The sequence below is a fragment of the Chionomys nivalis genome, chromosome 2, assembly GCF_950005125.1.
Source record: "Chionomys nivalis chromosome 2, mChiNiv1.1, whole genome shotgun sequence".
Lineage (NCBI taxonomy): Eukaryota > Metazoa > Chordata > Mammalia > Rodentia > Cricetidae > Chionomys > Chionomys nivalis.
This window is the reverse complement of record NC_080087.1, coordinates 17,991,195-18,008,019: the sequence shown is the minus strand read 5'-3', so window position 1 is coordinate 18,008,019 and position 16,825 is coordinate 17,991,195. Positions and strand designations below refer to the sequence as shown.

Here is a 16,825-nt window from a genome sequence, read left to right as displayed (position 1 = left end):
CTGGCATCATTTGCCAATATCTAGTCTTCTCGAAATGTCTCCCATGCCACTTGATCTCAGAGAGTTATCTAATGTGACAGGAGAGTCAATGTCTGGCTTTCCGGTGAAACACCCAGTCACATAGGCACTTAAAATGTCTGCGACACCCGCTTGTTTTTAGTAATGTTTTTAATTACATAAACCATTATTTTTAATGTTGAAATGGATTAAAACTGCTAACTAGGTTGGCAGCCCTTTTGTTGGCTAAATATCCTGACTTCCTGCTAGCTGACTTCTGATGTGAGTGTTTCAGTGCCTTGGTGACTGAAGGATAAAAGATACCTAGTTTGGAGTGCTCTGCTTGTTGGGGGAGGGGGGGGGCATCAAAATCTAAAATTCCATTAAGCTTTCCCTTAGTTCCTCAACCATGTTAAGGCCAATGATTCTGTTGTCATTCGTGTTTCCGCAGCTTCCGATCGTGGAAAAGATAAGAACCATTGCCCAGGCTGTTTATGGAGCCAAGGATATTGAGCTGTCTCCTGAGGCGCAATCCAAAATCGATCGCTATACGCAACAGGTAAACAAGATCCCTGTACTTTGAGTGGGGGACTCTGCCTTGCACTCTAAAAACGCACTCCTTGATTTGAGGACAGGTAAGTTCTGTCTCATAATTAAACTCCATCAAATTGCCCGAGGATCATCAGAGATTAAAGTAGGAACATAAGTACTGCTGGCTAGCTACCGCATCATGGGTTAGGGCATTCAGGTCCTGTTGGTTAGCTAACACATGGTTAGGGCTTTTAGCCTCTGACTTGGGCATCTTGACTGTGATTAAGACCGTGGCTCTCTGGTTTGCAGTGCTGGGGATGGAACCCAGGGGCTGGCTTCTGTGCTTAGTCAGCACTTTCCCACTGGGCTCCATCCCTACTCGGGGTAAGTCATATGGGTGTCATCCCATTCACTCAGCCAGAAGTATTGGAAAGTGTTGCTTTGGTAGGTGGCGGGGCGGGGGACATCAGTATTTGATTTTTTTTCCAGCATTTTCTCCTCATTGTGGGGCTCTACTATCTTAAAAATGCTTGCGTGCTGCCGGCGAGGTGAACAGGATGGGAGTGTTTGGAGATATTTTTATGCAGGTGGTTTATTAGCTAGTCTTAGGGCTGTCCTTAGGAATTAAAGAGTCCATAGAAGTCCGCGTTTCAGACACTTCCTGTCAGGGTCGCAATATTTATTACAAGTAACCGTGTTGTCTTTGTCCCTCCAACTTCTTACCCTATTTATAAATATGTTTGATATTTTGTTAGATACTATCCTATCAATGCCAGGTTGTTTCTGTGGGTTTTGATAAAAAATCATTTTTTCCAGTCGGGTGGTGGGGGTACATGCCTTTAATCCTAACATTCAGCGGGAAGAGGCAGGTGATTTCTGAGTTCGAGGCCGAGAGGACTACAAAGAAAAGCACTGTCTCAAAAAAAAAAAAAAAAAAAAAAAATGTAGTTACCTGGCAGGGGAGATACCACGATTACAAACATGGTTTTTCCAGTGCATTTTAGGCATGCTGACCCCTGAATTTCTCCAAATGTAGGAAACCTAAATGCATAATTTTTAGTTGGGGACTGTGTTCGCACCTCCCCTGAAGGGGGGAAAAATCCTCTTTCCTTGACGTTTGCAAATGTATTCTCTTGACTTTTTTTTTTTTTCCTATTTTTTTTTTTGACACGGAACTACATTCTTGGCCCCAGTTTTTCTTTCTTCCTTTGTGTGTGTGAGAGAGAGTATATGTTTTACACACGTGAGTGTATGAGTTTGCACAGCTGTGCATAAACACGTAGAAACCAGAATGCCTGTGCTTTCTTCTGTCATGTTCCACCTTCTGCCTTGACGTAGGCTCTCTCGCTGAAAAGCTACCTAGCCAGCAGCTTTTAGGATGCACCTGTCTCTATGCACATCACCTCTGCCATGCTGGAGTTACAGCCATGCATAGCCATGTCCTGATTTTCACATGGATGCTAGGGATTCGAACTCAGGTCCTCACGCTTGCAAGAGTAAATGTTCTTACCTACTGAACCATCTCTCTGTCCCCTTGAGTGTTCCTTTGTTTATAAAAAGGATTCCCAGACTATAGCTGTAGCTCAGTGACTATGCTTATGGTCCAGTCCGTAGCTCTCTGTAAACTGGGTTTGGAGTGATCACAGACCATGGAGGGTAGAAACAGGAAGTTCAGGATCATTCTTAGCTACATAGCGTGTTAACGGTCAGCCCCACTAACAACCGCACCCCCAATAGACAGGAAAGGATTGCTGGTCCTCGCTCTGCACTCTGATAATCTGTGCTTATTCTTTCGCTTCTGTACAAGCAGCTGAGTGAAGTCATTGTCATCAAGTTTGGGGCAGTTTTCCCATGAGCTTTCAATGCTAAGAACTTTCATCTATTCTAATATTATTTATTTATTTTTTATTTATTTTTCCATTCAAAAATTTCCACTTCCTCCCCATTACAAAATATTTCTATGATACAATCTGTTGATGGGATTTTTAAAAAATTTTTCTGCTAGTAAATTTTCAGAGGCTGTATATAATATATTATTTCATAGGAATTATTTCAAAACTTAATCATTCCATAAAATCAAAATTCTACCCAATTGTGGTGGTTTTTTCCTCACCAAGATTCTCATTAGTATGTAAAAGTAGGGGTTTCAAAAACACAGCACCCCCCCACACACACACACACACACAATTGATAATACTCTGAAATGTTCTAGATAGTTTTAGGTTGACTCATAAGTAATTGCACTCTGTCATCCGTCTGTCTACCACGGGAGTATTCCTTAAAAGTGAGTGGCGAGTGTGTGGTTGCAGTTCATCAGTGCGAGGCCTCTGAAGGAACACTGTGTGCTTCTTCGCCACCACCCTTCCCACACACTGTCCTTTTTGTGAGATGCAGCACGTGACTTCCTCCCCTTTCACCTTTCGAATTCTGGGTCAGGCACAGACTTGGGTCCTTAGAAATGGAAGCGGCTTCAGAAGTGACCTCATCTCAATTCCTATAATGTAATCACAGATCAAGTAGCCATGATTCATAGGCCAGCACAAAGGGCCCTTTGCTTCCCAGCAGACTCCAAGAAGGACAGAACAATGGGACTAAGAGCCTCATTAGGAGCCATGTTCTGTATTACCTTTCTCTTTCCTGGATATTAATAGCCCTGGAAAGAGCTTTCTACAGCTGTTCCGCTGCTGGGCCTAAAAATAGCCTTGCTTACACACACGCGTGCGCACACTCACAGGGACACACACACACACAAGCGTGCAAGTGCCTCCTCTTTAGGAGAACCTCCAGAGTAAACAGTAGACCTCACACCCTGAGAAATCATGGCCATAAGCACACGAGTTTTTATTCTCAGCTTCTCGCTCGACAAGTAGCTGCAGCCCCACCGCCCCTGCCCAGTCTGAAGCAGCATGCAGTGGCTGCACAGGGGGTGTGAAATGCAGATGAAGTCCAAGCATTTGTGGCACTGAATGTAGTTCCTTTTCTTTCTTACAGGGTTTTGGAAACTTGCCCATCTGCATGGCAAAGACCCACCTTTCTCTGTCTCATGAGCCTGATAAAAAGGGGGTGCCAAGGGATTTCATTCTGCCAATTAGTGATGTCCGGGCCAGCATTGGCGCTGGGTTCATTTACCCTTTGGTGGGAACGGTGAGTACCAAGCTCCAAAGCCTTTCCTCATTCCGTGTGACTGTCATGTCTTAATCACACTCTGCCAACCCTACCAATGGTACACTGGAGAGGAACTGGCATTATCTGCTATTTTTCTAAGCACTCTTCCTCCAATAACTGAGTGAAAAAAACACCTCTGCCGTTGCAGGCCAGGTTCTTCTACTTTCAAATCGTGTGTTCAGGATCCATAGAGGCATAAAGTGGTTTTCCTTCGGGGACAGAAGTCAGTGAGCTGTTTGAGCAGCAGTGTGGCCTAGTGCCAGACTTATCAAACTTTTTCACATCGTTTGCATCTCAAACTTATCATATTATGCCTCTGAGGGGAAATTGGGGCTACTGCTCACCCTAGCCAGGACCTCGTGCTGGCATAGAAATGCCCTCGGAGTGGAGGAAGCACCAGCTAGTTCTTCATAAAGGACGTGACCTCAGCACTGAAGACACAATGAATGTCATCCCAATGGCACAAAAGAGCATGGTGTCCCTGCTCAGGTAGTTTAGTGTGACTGGAGATGCCGGTTGAGAGGGCAGGAAGCAGTGAGAGGCTGAGAAGGGTGATGGAGGCAGTACAGGGCCTCGGGGGTCATGTGATCTCTAGAGGTTTGTCTATCACTCCATCTGTGCTAGAGCTGCCGCCGCAGGCTGGGGTTTGCTTCCAGTGTGCTTTTTAGGAAACCAGCTGCAGCGCCTTGTGGAGAGAGCTTAAGGGGAAAAGAACCAGGCCCAAAGAGATGAGGTAAGTCAACCGGCGCCAGAGGCGGTTCGAATTGGCACTGCAGCTGCAGAGACAGATGTGGACTGTGGAAGCAAACCCACGCCATGATGTAAAGATGGCTACCTGCAGCGGGGGATGCCGCAAGGGCTGGTTTGCTTGCCCATCTCTTTGCTGTGACGAAAGCAAGTTGTGGGAGGAAGGATGGGGACCATCCTGACTATTTGGGCTCATGGTTTAAGAAGGAGCGCATACAGCTCATTATGGAGGAAAGATAGCTGGTCACAGATAACTGGGGCTGGACTTTTGAACCTCAAGTCCTGCCTCTAGGGACCCACTTCCCCCAGGGAGGCTTCACCTTCCAGACAGCTCCTTCAGATGGGAACCAAGTGTTCAAACACATGAACCTCTGAGAGGTATTTCACATTCACACCTAAAAGGGAAGCATTTTAGCTGGGTGGCTTTGGGTAGTCACACTATTGTTAAGTAAAGAACAGGGAGGAAGCCAGCGGGGCACGCCTTTAATCCCAGTACTGGGGAGACAGAGGCAGACAGATCTCGATGGGTTCGAGGTCAGTCTAGTCTATATAGTGAGTTCCAGTGAGACCTTGTCTTTGGTGAGACAGGGAAAAGAAGGAGAGAAAGAGAGAGAGAGAGAGAGAGAGAGAGAGAGAGAGAGAGAGAAGGGGGGGAGAAAGGGACAGAGGGAGCGCCCAACCATGGGCACAGAAAGGCAGTAGATTGACAGGGACAGGATCATTGGAAGGGTTGTCAGGATATGGGAAAAAGTCTGCACCCCTCTTAGAAACTTGGCCACAGCCAGGGAGATGGTTCTTTGAGTGACTCTTCTCACTTTCCTTCCCCTCCATGGCCAGCCTAAGACCAAAGCTGTTCTGGAAAATCAGAGTGCACTTTCGCTCCCAGCCTGTTCCCTGGCCTGGCTCCTTGGCTCCTGATGACTTAATAAATGAGTGTGTGACTAGCCCTGGAGCAGGGACAGCTCACAGAGCTTCCTGGAGCAGCCCTCTGTGCCTTATCTCGCCTCCCAGCCTCAGAAGTTCCTCTTGTGACCCCTCTCAGGGACAGAGGGAGTGTCTACTCACAATCAGGCCTGAGGAGTCTCAGGAAGTGGAGCCTGAGCAAAGGGAGTCCTGGAAGGCAGGACACTGTCACTGGGAAGCGGTGAGAAGGCTGCTTTCATTGACAACACAGGAAACTGCATGCAAGCTGGGCAAATTCCCCCAAGGAAGCCAGGATCTCCTAATAAGGCTGGAATTTACTTTCTTTGACCCCACTCTGGGCCCTGCCACGGGCTGCTGGAATGCTTCTAACCTTGCTCACCCCTTTGAGAGACACGGTGATAACTTCCTGGTGGGATGACTAAGGGGAAGGAATGGGGACACCGGGGGAAACTGGCTCCTGCAGGTGGGAAAATTCTAGCAGAATGAATCAGTGTTATGCTTAGTCAGTTCACATCAGAGAGGCCACAGTGTTTACCCCCTCTGGGCCTCCCAATCAGAAAGGTTCCCCATTCTTCAATAGCATTTATTTATTGATTGATTCATTCACTTAGCCAACAAATCACTGCTAAGTCCCTCCAGCCTGCATGCCCGTGTACTTCCTGGAGAGGAACCAGACCCCAGACCTCCCTGTGGGCCTCTTTTAGACAGACTTTGCTAAAGAAAGCCAACATGGACAGAGTGCTATGGGCTTTAGAACAAAGGTCCCCCCTTGACATGTCCTGAAGGGAGGCAGACACCCTTCACGCCTTTGCTATCACATGCTGCACATGCTGATGCTTGAAAGCAAAGAATCACGGCATAAGCCAGTCTAGCCTCGACTAATACTGTGTTCAGTCCGACCGCTGTTGAGAAATCACATGGAGAAATGCTAGATGGCGTTTACTTTGTCCCTTCCAGAGTTTAGCTGCTTAAATACCTGTACTTTCCTTTATTTACATGGCCGACCCATGTATTTCTGTTCTGGAACCGTCATAGCACATTCTGTCTGGTCATGACTTCCATTGGTGTTGATTGACTCAATCGCTTGCTGATGGTCAACACCTCACTCAGTGTGGAAGCTGTTCTAGTCTGTCTCACCACCCCAGCCTTTTTCACAGAAACGCCTTGGCTCACAGGCACCAGAAGATCTTGCTGTGGTGATGTGGTTTCCATACATGTTTGGGTAGCTGCGTATTTCTTCCTAAAGTAGCTTTCTTTGTTTCTATGTAAGAATGCAACCTGGGCTGGCAAGATGGCTGAGGGGATAAAGATGCTCGCTGCCAAGATTGATGACTTGAGTTATCCCAGGGACCCGTATGGTGGAAAGAGAGAGCCTAGAAGTCGTCCTCAGAGCTCCACTCATGCGCTCGCTCACACACCCACACACAAAATTAATTAATATAAAATAATTTAAAGAACACATTCCTGTGTGTTCTTGTGTCTTTGGGATGATGTCATACATACATATTCTTCCCAATATATCATTGAAAACTGTGAAATAATATAATATTGTCAGCCAGTACACCTCCACCACTCAGTACATCTTTCTCTAAGAAATGGAGAGATGGCATAGCAGTTAAGAGCACTGACTGCTCTTGCAGAGGACCCGGCTTCAATTCCCAGCACACACAAGGCAACTCACAACTGTCTGTAACTCCAGTTCCAGGGGAGCTGATACCTTCACACCAATGCACATAAAATAAAGTTAAATGCATTATCAAAAGAAAAGAAGTAATTTGCTAAAATGCATGCGTCTGTGGTGGGGAGGAAGAGAAGATCCCAACCTCATACTTTACAAACTGCTCTTTTCCCCAGAGCTAGTGGTTTCTAACAACCAGTAAACCCAAGAGACTGTACAACTTCTCAGAAAATAATCTCATGCCAAAGGGAAAAAGAATAGCCATGCTTGTTGTCCTACCATGGGTACAGTCTCTAGTTTCTAACTCACAAAGCCTGGTTGGCCACCTGGCATGAAAATGTTACTTTGTAAGCCACATGTGTGAAGTAATGTTGGAAGACAAACTCCTTAGAGAAAGGGCCAGAAAGTCAACACCAAACCCTTAGTCTGAGGCAGCATATATCACTTTGATAATATGAAAATACAATAAATGGGGAGATGATAAACCATAAGGGCTTAGAATAATATTTAGCTTGGGCTAGACACTTTCAGGAGAGTCAGATCATCCCAGCGTGTGAGATCCGTCCCTGTGACTCTAGCTTGGCTGTTGGAGCTGCGGGGTGTTCTGCAGCTGTCCTGCTGGGTTCAAACCAGGGGAACCATAGAGAGTGGCGCTAAGAGATGTGTGTTCTGAGGTTGGTGTCTGGATCTGTCCCGTGTTTCTGCAAAAGGGACGTTAGAGGTTTCTAGCTGGCAATTAGTCCTGGGCCCCCTCACATTCTGTATCGGGGTGTTGGAGGGGTGAAAGGTTCCTTTCTTCTCAAAGAACTTTCCTAAGCAGCGATACATTCTCATAACAGCATGGAGAGGTATCCAGCCAAGCTTGAATTCTTAGCAGACGTCCATTTGAAGGCAGCTTTTTCTATGACTGTTTTCCTTTGATATCAGCACTGAGACTCTGAGCAAAGACTCTGGAAGAATTTGCGCTGTGAGTTCTTTCTTAAGGGGTTAGGGAGGCTTTGCTGAGTGGGGGTTAGTGGGTCTCAGTACATGGCTCAGGCTAGCCTTGAGCTCCCAATTCTTCAGCCTCAGCCTCCTAAATGCTGGAATTATATGCCTGAGTTACTATGCCGACACTGAATTCCTTTTTTATTAACCACTGTGGGGCTTAATTTGATGCCGTGCAGTCTGGTTTTCAGTGACAGTCTTGACTGGAATCTCAGGCTTAAACAATCTTGCAGTTCATCTAGGGGAGATTAGGTCTCCTCGTGGTATTTCTGTGTTAGGCAGCACCTTATAGGGCATTTCTAAGGACCAGAGTAGCTACTGAACTATAAGAAATATAAACACACTGGGGTCTGTCTCCCAGATTCGTGAGGAAGACAGCGTGACATTGTAACAATCACATACACTGTGGCAGGGACAGCATGACATTGTAACAATCCTCATGGGTCCTTTCCTCTTTCCCTTCTAGTCCATTCCCTTTGGGCCCGTGCCTGGCAGAGTAGAAGGTGAACAAAAGATTCTGCATGCATGCACACACCTTTTTTATTTTATTTTTTCCTAGTGGAAAGGGATTAGAAGATTAGCTTCAACTTGCTATGCCTTTTATCTCTGCTGTAAGTGCCCTGGTTTGGCCACATCGCTACCAGGTGCACCCCTGACATCATTGCCTTAGCTGGTTTCCAGAAAGCAGGAAGCTGCTGGAGCCAGTGGGGGAGTCAGTGACGTCACACCCGGCTGATGCTGGGTGGAGAGTTATTGGACCTAATACAAGGGGGAGGGGGTGAGAACAGCAAGTTGGGGCCCCACCCTTCGGAGGCATTGCCGGTTTGTTCTTTCTCACGTTCCATTGAACTCGCTCTGCTTTCCCTCCTCCCTCTCTGCTAAGTATGGGCTGAATGTGGAGCTGCCTGCCAGGTCTGATTCGGGTCAGTGAAGTCCTTTTGGCTTGCCGGGTACTTTCCCCCTGTACTTCTGAATACATAGATCTAGTGTACATGGGAAGTAGAAAAAGTCAAGGTCTCCTGGGTAAATTGGGAGCATGGGGACCTTGGGAGAGGATTGAAGGGGAAGGGAGAGGCAGGGAGGAGAGCAGAGAAAAATGTAGAGCTCAATAAAAATCAATAGAAAAAAGAAAATGGAAGAAAAAAAAACTAAGCACTTCCTAAATTCCCCTAGGCATGGAAGGTGAATCTTTTCAGACCTCTTCGATTTTATTCGGAGGTATGACTTGATGACTTGTTGACTTGTGGCATTTTCCCAGAGATTTACATCCATTTACACAGTGAGAAAATTAAACACTCCCTAAGCTGGGCTTTAAGGGAGACGCACAAGCAGTCACCAAATGAAGAGTTCACCCTGTGAAACTCCACCAACCTGGGTCATCCATTGGGAGCTAACAGCCATGCACTTCTTCAAAACCACCTGCTCCCCTCTTCCCCCATCTCCGCATAGATCAGTGGAGAAACTCCCAGCCTCTTTCACAAAAGTCTCTGCAGAACACGGTCCCCACTCCAGTGCCCTGCCTGCTGGCATCTATGCCCGGGGATCAAAATGAAGCCGCTTCCACTCTGTCTTGATCCCTGTGACCTCTGACCCCTGACTGGGCTCTTGGCAGTTCCCTTCTCTTCTCCACCATATGTGGTTTCCCTTCCCCTCTCTTCCCTATCAACACATCAGAATTTCCTGCTTTCCTCAAACATGGCCCTTGCATCAGCCGCTTCCTCTTGCATGGTGTACTGGCAAGGTGTTTGTCATTGTGCTGTGTCCCCCAGAACACTTGGCAGCACACCTTCTTCCTGGGAAGTCACACGTGTGTCTGGCCAGAAGCTAAGGGGACCTTCCTGGACTTTCAGCATCATGTGTCCAAGCGGAAGGTGACTGGTATCCTCGGTTTCCAAAAAGCGATTGGCTGACAAGAGGAGAAAGCTCTATGACTCAGGAGGATGGCGTCTTTCTGCTCTTAGAGGTCATCTAGGTCCTGTCATTTGTTTCCTCCAGTCTTCTCGTTCCTAACTGGAAGACAGATTCTACTCTGCATAACTGCGAAGTTCCTCTCTGAAAGCAGGCCTCCACCCGGGACAATTGTGGAGTAGATGTTAGTGGAAATGGTGCATGGTGGCATATTTTAACACTTAGGAGGGGGCGACAATAGGCTCCGGAGTTCAAGCCGACCTGGACTGCGTGAGAAAGAAAGAGGGGAGGTGGGTAGAGGACTCCTCCCACTGAGTTGCAATGTCATCCTGTGCTGGATGGAGTCAAGGGCCTTATACGTGCTCGCCCAGCCTTCTACCACTGAACTGTAATCCCAGGCTAGAGTTGACCATCCTTCTGTTGCTTTCTGCGTAGCGTATGTAGTTCTTAGCCTACAGTCGGCCTCTCAATCTATTGTTTTCTCTGGTGATGGATGCAGTCTGGTGTTTCTCTCTCACCTGCATGCATGGTCTCTTTATTTTCTCTCGCAGGTTTTGTTTTTTTGTTTTTTGTTTTTTGTTTTTTTTAATACAATATTCTGTCTGTGTTTCTGCAGGCCAGAAGAGGGCAGATGGTTGTGAGCCACCATGTGGTTGCCGGGAATTGAACTCAGGACCTTTGGAAGAGCAGGCAATGCTCTTACCCACTGAGCCATCTCTCCAGCCCCTCTCTCAGGTTTTGGTTTGGAGTCCTAGCATAGGAATGTTAGCAAAAATACATCCTGGCTCATGAGGGCTTCTGAAGGAAAGCCATCAACTCAACTTACACTTCCAGAATTTGTCATAATCTGTGCCCCTCTCTCATATCTACTATACTTCAATAGCCGCAGGCTTTGCCAAGAAGCATACACTCTGAAGCAAGGAGGCAACTTATGCAAACGGAATAAAATTAAAACCAAAATGCCAGTGTTGCAAAAATAATAGTGGGCCACCCTCAGAGTTTGTTTGAGAGCTTAGCAGGAAGAATGAATGAAATGAGAAACATTTAAGGAAAACATCTTTCTTTAAAACTAGAGTTGCAACGTGCGGCGGAGTTTAACTGGTAGCTTACAAGCTGAACTGAATATGTGACTATTAAGTTATCCAGGCGTGAGTATTAGCTCGAATGGAAAGAGAAGAGCTATCGCCGCTTTCTCTGAATGTCACTGGAAATCCAGAACCTTTCATTTGGTCTGGCTCGACTCAGTGGTAGAAAATCAAGGAACAAGTATAAATAGGTCTAGGAAAATAATTTTGTCAGTTTAAATGATCAGTGAAGCCTTTTCTTTTCAGGCCTATAGAAGTCATGGAATAAATTCATAACCTCCTCACTAGCCGCTTGTAAGAATTTCTGAGGTATCGCGTTAAGGATGCTCCCCGGGCCATTTCTAGTAAAGGTACTGGAGTCTCCTAAGGAAGAAATTGAAACCTGGGAGATTAAGATGCTGAACCCATCCTGAATGTCAGTCTCCTACTGAGACTGGGCACTCCACCCACTAGAATCAGTTGTGGGGAGAACGGTACCCATGTCTGGTTGTACTTTCCAAGAGTCATCTTTCATTTTCCAGACATTTCTGTTTCTCCCCTAAATGCATAGCTACAGCAGCTCCCAAGCCCTCCCTAGGATGCGGGGGGTTGCTGTGAGAATTTAATTGTTCTCTTATGAACATTCCATTTCTTCATCAAGTACATGTCATTCACACCTCCAGCTCCACCCAGCTAAGTCAAGCCACGTACACTTCCTTTGGGTGGCTTTTCAGTCTACCAGGTCACCTTACTCGGGGTCTCCTGTTAATGCAAGCCCTGCTCCCTCAAGTAAAATGCATCCTTTCAAGTCTGTACACCTTCCTGCATAGACACCCCATGTAGCGCTGTAACTTGGCTGCCGGCTGAGTATCCAGTTCTCAAAGAGGACGGGGCGGGGGGGGGCTTTAGGGGGATCCTCCTGCCCATGATGAACTCATCAGCACTGCAGTCTTGGGCTCAGAAAAGTCTAGAATAGTCTAGGCATTAGACATCCAGGCTCTGGGGTTCACACAGCCTTTCTGCCTTCTAGCCTTTGGAATCAGTGTCCTGGTGATCCTCATCCAACTAGGTGCTGGCCATAAAGCCAGAACCAAATACATCAATCTTCCTTCTAGGCTCCAGATGTGGATTTATATCATCAAATATCCCAGTGTAGAGGAAGAATCTGTGAAGTATGCTATCCGCCTGTTTCCAGATAAACTCTGCAACCAGCTCAAAACCCTAGAACTCAGTTTTTACACGGTCTGCCTGTAGGTGGCGTGAGGTGGCGTGGGCGGAGGACTACTCATCCTCCTGTAGGACTGGCTGACTAACAACCGTGCTCCCTACAACCCTCTTCTCAGCTTCACATAAGCTGCTGGAGGGCTTCGGAACTGGGGGCCATGCATGACTGCTTTGTTCTGGTTACTGTGAAAGAAGTAAATCAGGTGCCGTCTGGAAGGGCCCAGCTGCAAGAGCTTCTCTCCCCATAGTTCACCAAAATCAAGGTCTTGTGAGTTTATTCTAGAGTTTTTGTAGAGATCAGCCCCTGCCCCGCCTTTCCTGGAGATAGATGGGTGGATGTGACTGAAGGTTCCGATCTTGTTCCCTTCCTTTCTAGTGCTGGGGACCAAACCCCATACCTCATGTGGACATTCTACAGCTAAGCTCCACCCCGGTCCTACAGGCCTCTCGTTTTCTAAGTGTTACCCAAGCAGGCTCACATCTGCCCACCATTTAGAGAAGGTCAACCCCTGATAGAACAATTGTAGGTAAAGAGAAAGCTGGAGGAGATGGGATCCCTTAGACTCCAATCTGCCTCCTCTGGGAGAGGATTTAGAAATATTTATGTCATTAAGAGTCAAAGTGTGGCCAGACAGTGGTGGTGCATGCCTTTAATCCTAGCATTTGGGAAGCAGAGGCAGGTGATCCCTGAGTTCAAGGCCAGCCTGGTCTACATCTGTGATGTGGGATTCCCCTCCGTATGCTGTGAATACCATTGTCTAATAAAGATACTAGCTTGGCCTGATAGGGTAGAGTAGAGCTAGGCGGGGAAAACTAAACTGAATGCTGGGAGAAAGAAGGGCAGAGTCAGGAGAAGCCATATAGCCCCTCTGGATGCAGATGCTGGAACTTCACCCAGTAAGCCACAGCCACATGGCAATACACAGATTAATGGAAATGGGTTAAATTAAGATGTAAGAGTTAACCTATAAGAAGCTAGAGCTAATAGGCCAAGCAGCAATTTAATTAATACAGTTTCTGTGTGGTTATTTCGGGGCTCAGCAGCTGGGAATGAACTAACAGCCCTTCTTACAACACATCTGTAAATACAACTTCATTTCATAGACGAAACTTAAGCATCTGTGTGTTTGGTAGAGGGATACTATACATGAGGTTCCTGGAACCAGTCCCCTACAGATACCACGAGATGCCTGTGATTCAGACTGTACCACACCCGTTAAAATAGAACTCTGAAATTATAGCTTTTTGTATGTATTTTGGGGCAATGTATTGCATTTGTCATTTCGGGCTTTTTCACTGCTGTCATAGTTAGTCTTCTGTGTGTAGTATGTGTGTGCACATGTGTATGGTGTGTGTGTTTGTGTATGTGTGTGTGCACGCGGTATGTATGCACATGATTGTGCAGGTACACGTTTTGACCAGAGCGGCCCACCAGGGGTCTCTCTCTCTCTCTCTCTCTGCCTCTCTCCCTTGAGCCCGGTCCTCTCACTGGCTGGGAAACTGATCCTGGCATGACTGACTGGCCAGCAAACTCTCAAACTCACCTATCTTACACACACAAACAATGCTAGGGGTACAGGCACAGCAGCCACATCTGGCTTTTGGCGGGCGCGCTGGGGATTCTAACTCAGAACTGCTGTTTCACTGTGGATCAGCATCCTCCGAGATTGTCTCAAACTATGATCCACACCAGTAAGTAGAGTTGTCCATCAGGGGGAAATCTCTTCTGGTTTAGGGCCCTTCTAGTTTGTCTGCTGTGCATAGCTATTTTGGTGGATTCTCCTTCTCCATTCTCAGCTGACTTGCTATGACACAGGCTATTGTGAAGCCACTAAGAACCACTAAGGTTGAGACAGGAGGGTCACAAGGCCAACCTGAGCTTCATAGTGAGACCCCATCTCAAAAAAAAGGGTGAGGGAGTTCTCCTTTCAGCTTGATTTATAGTACGTGTCCTACAAGGACTCACCCACTTCAGTGTTCTGCACGGGTCAGTGTAACTCCCAAGCCCATGATGTCATCAGCATTCCTTCTCAAGTTAATAAATGCCTTTCACGCAAATAAAAGCCATTATACTGGTAGCTATAAGTGCTTTACTATTCAGTGGCATCTTGTCATAACTATTTTTTTTTCCCAAAGCAAAGCTGTTTGACAGCTGGAGTTTGTTTTAGCTTTGATGTTTGTCTTAAGGAGTGGAGTGCACTTCTGTTTGAGGGTGGAAACATTTTTGGCAGGAAGAGAGAAGAGAAACCGTACCCCACCCAACAAAGGGGATCCCTTTCGGCGTCTGTAGAACATCCTGGTTTTCTCTTGAGGTATAAGCAAGAAGCTTGTGTCTTTAAGTTAGGAAGTATTTCAGAAGAACCCATTCCTAGAACTGTTTGGTTAGAAGAAGAGATGGCTTTGTGCAGTACAATGAAAGTGCCGTGACCACTCAGACCTTCAGGCAGGATGCTGCCTTCACTTAGCAGTAGTTAACGGTACATCGCAGTCGCGGTGGGGAATGTCTACAGCACTTTTTGTAAAATATGCCCCATAAATCCTCCCCCAGAACTCTTGAGATCACAGATCCGAGCTGAGGATAGTGATGGAGGACTGGCACAGTTCACGTGAAGTGCACGGGGCCGCTGCCGCAAGCTGCAGCAGCCAGCCCCACCCCCACCCCGGCCACTGTCAGTGAGCAGCCTTGGCTCCCCTTCAGTTTCTCAGAGCAAAGAGTCTGCCTGCTCCAGCTCCGTGAATCCTGAGGTCTCCCATTGGAGTTTTCTTTCATTTTTTCTGTATCTTTTTTTAATTTATTATTAGTGTGTGTTGGTGGAGGGCGGGGCACATTACCACAGCACCCATGTGGAGGTCAGGGGACACCTTTAGAAAGCCAGTTCTCTCCTTCCACCCTGGGCTCTGGAGATGGAATTCAGGTCACCAGACTGTGAACAAACACCGCACTTTCTTGCCAGCTTCCATGGATCTTTATTGAGCCCATGGGTTGATATATTTCTGGCTCCAAAAGCATCTTTGTCCGTAAGTATAATGTATAACTTCTCACATGGTTTCCATTCAGAATGATTGTCTTGAAGTATATGCTATGATTCCCTATCTAAAATGGGTTATGACTTAGGGTGCTGTTTAGGGAGCTAGGATGCGATTTCATAGTATATACTGTCAACAATATAAGAATGCATACGAGTGGCCAGGCGTGGTAGTCCACACCTTTAATCCCAGCACTCAGAGGCCAGGCAGGCCTGGTCTACACAGCAAATTCCAGGCTATCTTTAATTTAAAAAAAAAAAAAAAAAGGCAATGAATGCCAGGAAGCATAGCTCGGTGGTAGAGCATTTGCCTAGCATTCATGAGACCCTAGGTGCATTCTTCCGTACATTCAGAAAAGGGGGCATAGGAAGGGAAAGAGAAATAAAGAGATACTTAAATCACTTATAATAAAATCAGCACTATAGTCAGAGCTAATGTTTATTGAACACTCCCAAGAGCGAGGCAATGCTCAGAGCTGTTAGCGTGTGTTGACTCTTTTTCGGCTCCCAGCATCCTTAGGGAGAAGTCACATCTCTGTCCCTGCTCTGAGAAAGCACAGAGGACAGCCATAGATAGGAAGTGACAGGTCAGGATTCATAACCTACTTCACTTCTGTTTTTTCCCAAGGCAGGGTTTCTCTGTAGCTTTGGAGCCTGTCCTGGAACTAGCTCTGTAGTCCGGGCTGGCCTCGAACTCACAGAGATCCGCCTGCCTCCACCTCCCGAGTGCTGGGATTAAAGGTGTATGCCACCACCACTCAGCCCTACTTCACTTCTTTAAAACTTGTTCTGATTTTTGTACTGGGCATATGTCCTATTTTCTATGAGCTGGTGGAATCCAACTTTGCTTCTGCCAACCAGTTTGTTAGCAGAAACTTCAAACTATCTCAAAGTAATACCATGATGGGGGCAAATGATATCCAAAATATTCATGCCCGGAGTCCAATATTTCCATAAAATCTTAGTGGAATGGGCCAGCAAGATGGCTCAGCAGGTAAAAGTGCTTGCCACACAGGCCAAAAAGCCTGAGTTTGATTCCTAGAATCCTCAGCAGAAAGAAACTGACTCGTGAGAGTTGCCCTTTGACCCTCACATAGGGGCTAAGGAATGTTTACATGGACACATAAACAGAGAAATGGTGGATTTGCAGATTTAAAAGAAATAACACTTTTGTGAATAAAGTCAAAATGGCTTTAGGAGTCTAGGGGGATAACTCAGTCAGTAAACTACTTGTCTCTCAAGCCTGCGGACCTGAGTTCAAATCCCCAGAGCTCACATGATAAGACAAGCTTTGACAGACCTCACCTGTAATCTCAGAACTGAGGAGGCAGATTCCTAGGGTTCACCAGCCAGCCAGCCTCGCCAAACAGTGAGCTCCAGATTCAGTGAGAGACCTTGTCTCAAAATAAAGTGGTGAGCGATTGAGCCAGCATCATCCTCTGGCTACACACGTACACGCGTACCACAGGCTCACACGGTTGAGCCAGCATCATCCTCTGGCTACACGCATACCACAGGCTCACACGATTGAGCCAGCATCATCCTCTGGCTACACACGTACACACGTACCACAG

At 46.7% G+C, this 16,825-nt stretch overlaps 1 protein-coding gene across 1 annotated transcript in view; it reads left to right on the top strand.

Moving 5' to 3' along the window:
- The window catches only part of Mthfd1l (methylenetetrahydrofolate dehydrogenase (NADP+ dependent) 1 like), a 189,036-nt gene that overhangs the window by 138,101 nt on the left and 34,110 nt on the right, over positions 1 to 16,825 (top strand). Inside the window, exons 25-26 of the mRNA XM_057761342.1 lie at positions 449 to 556; positions 3,520 to 3,672. Of these exons, the coding sequence (XP_057617325.1) occupies positions 449 to 556; positions 3,520 to 3,672 (261 nt within the window). The remainder of the gene's footprint in view (positions 1 to 448; positions 557 to 3,519; positions 3,673 to 16,825) is intronic.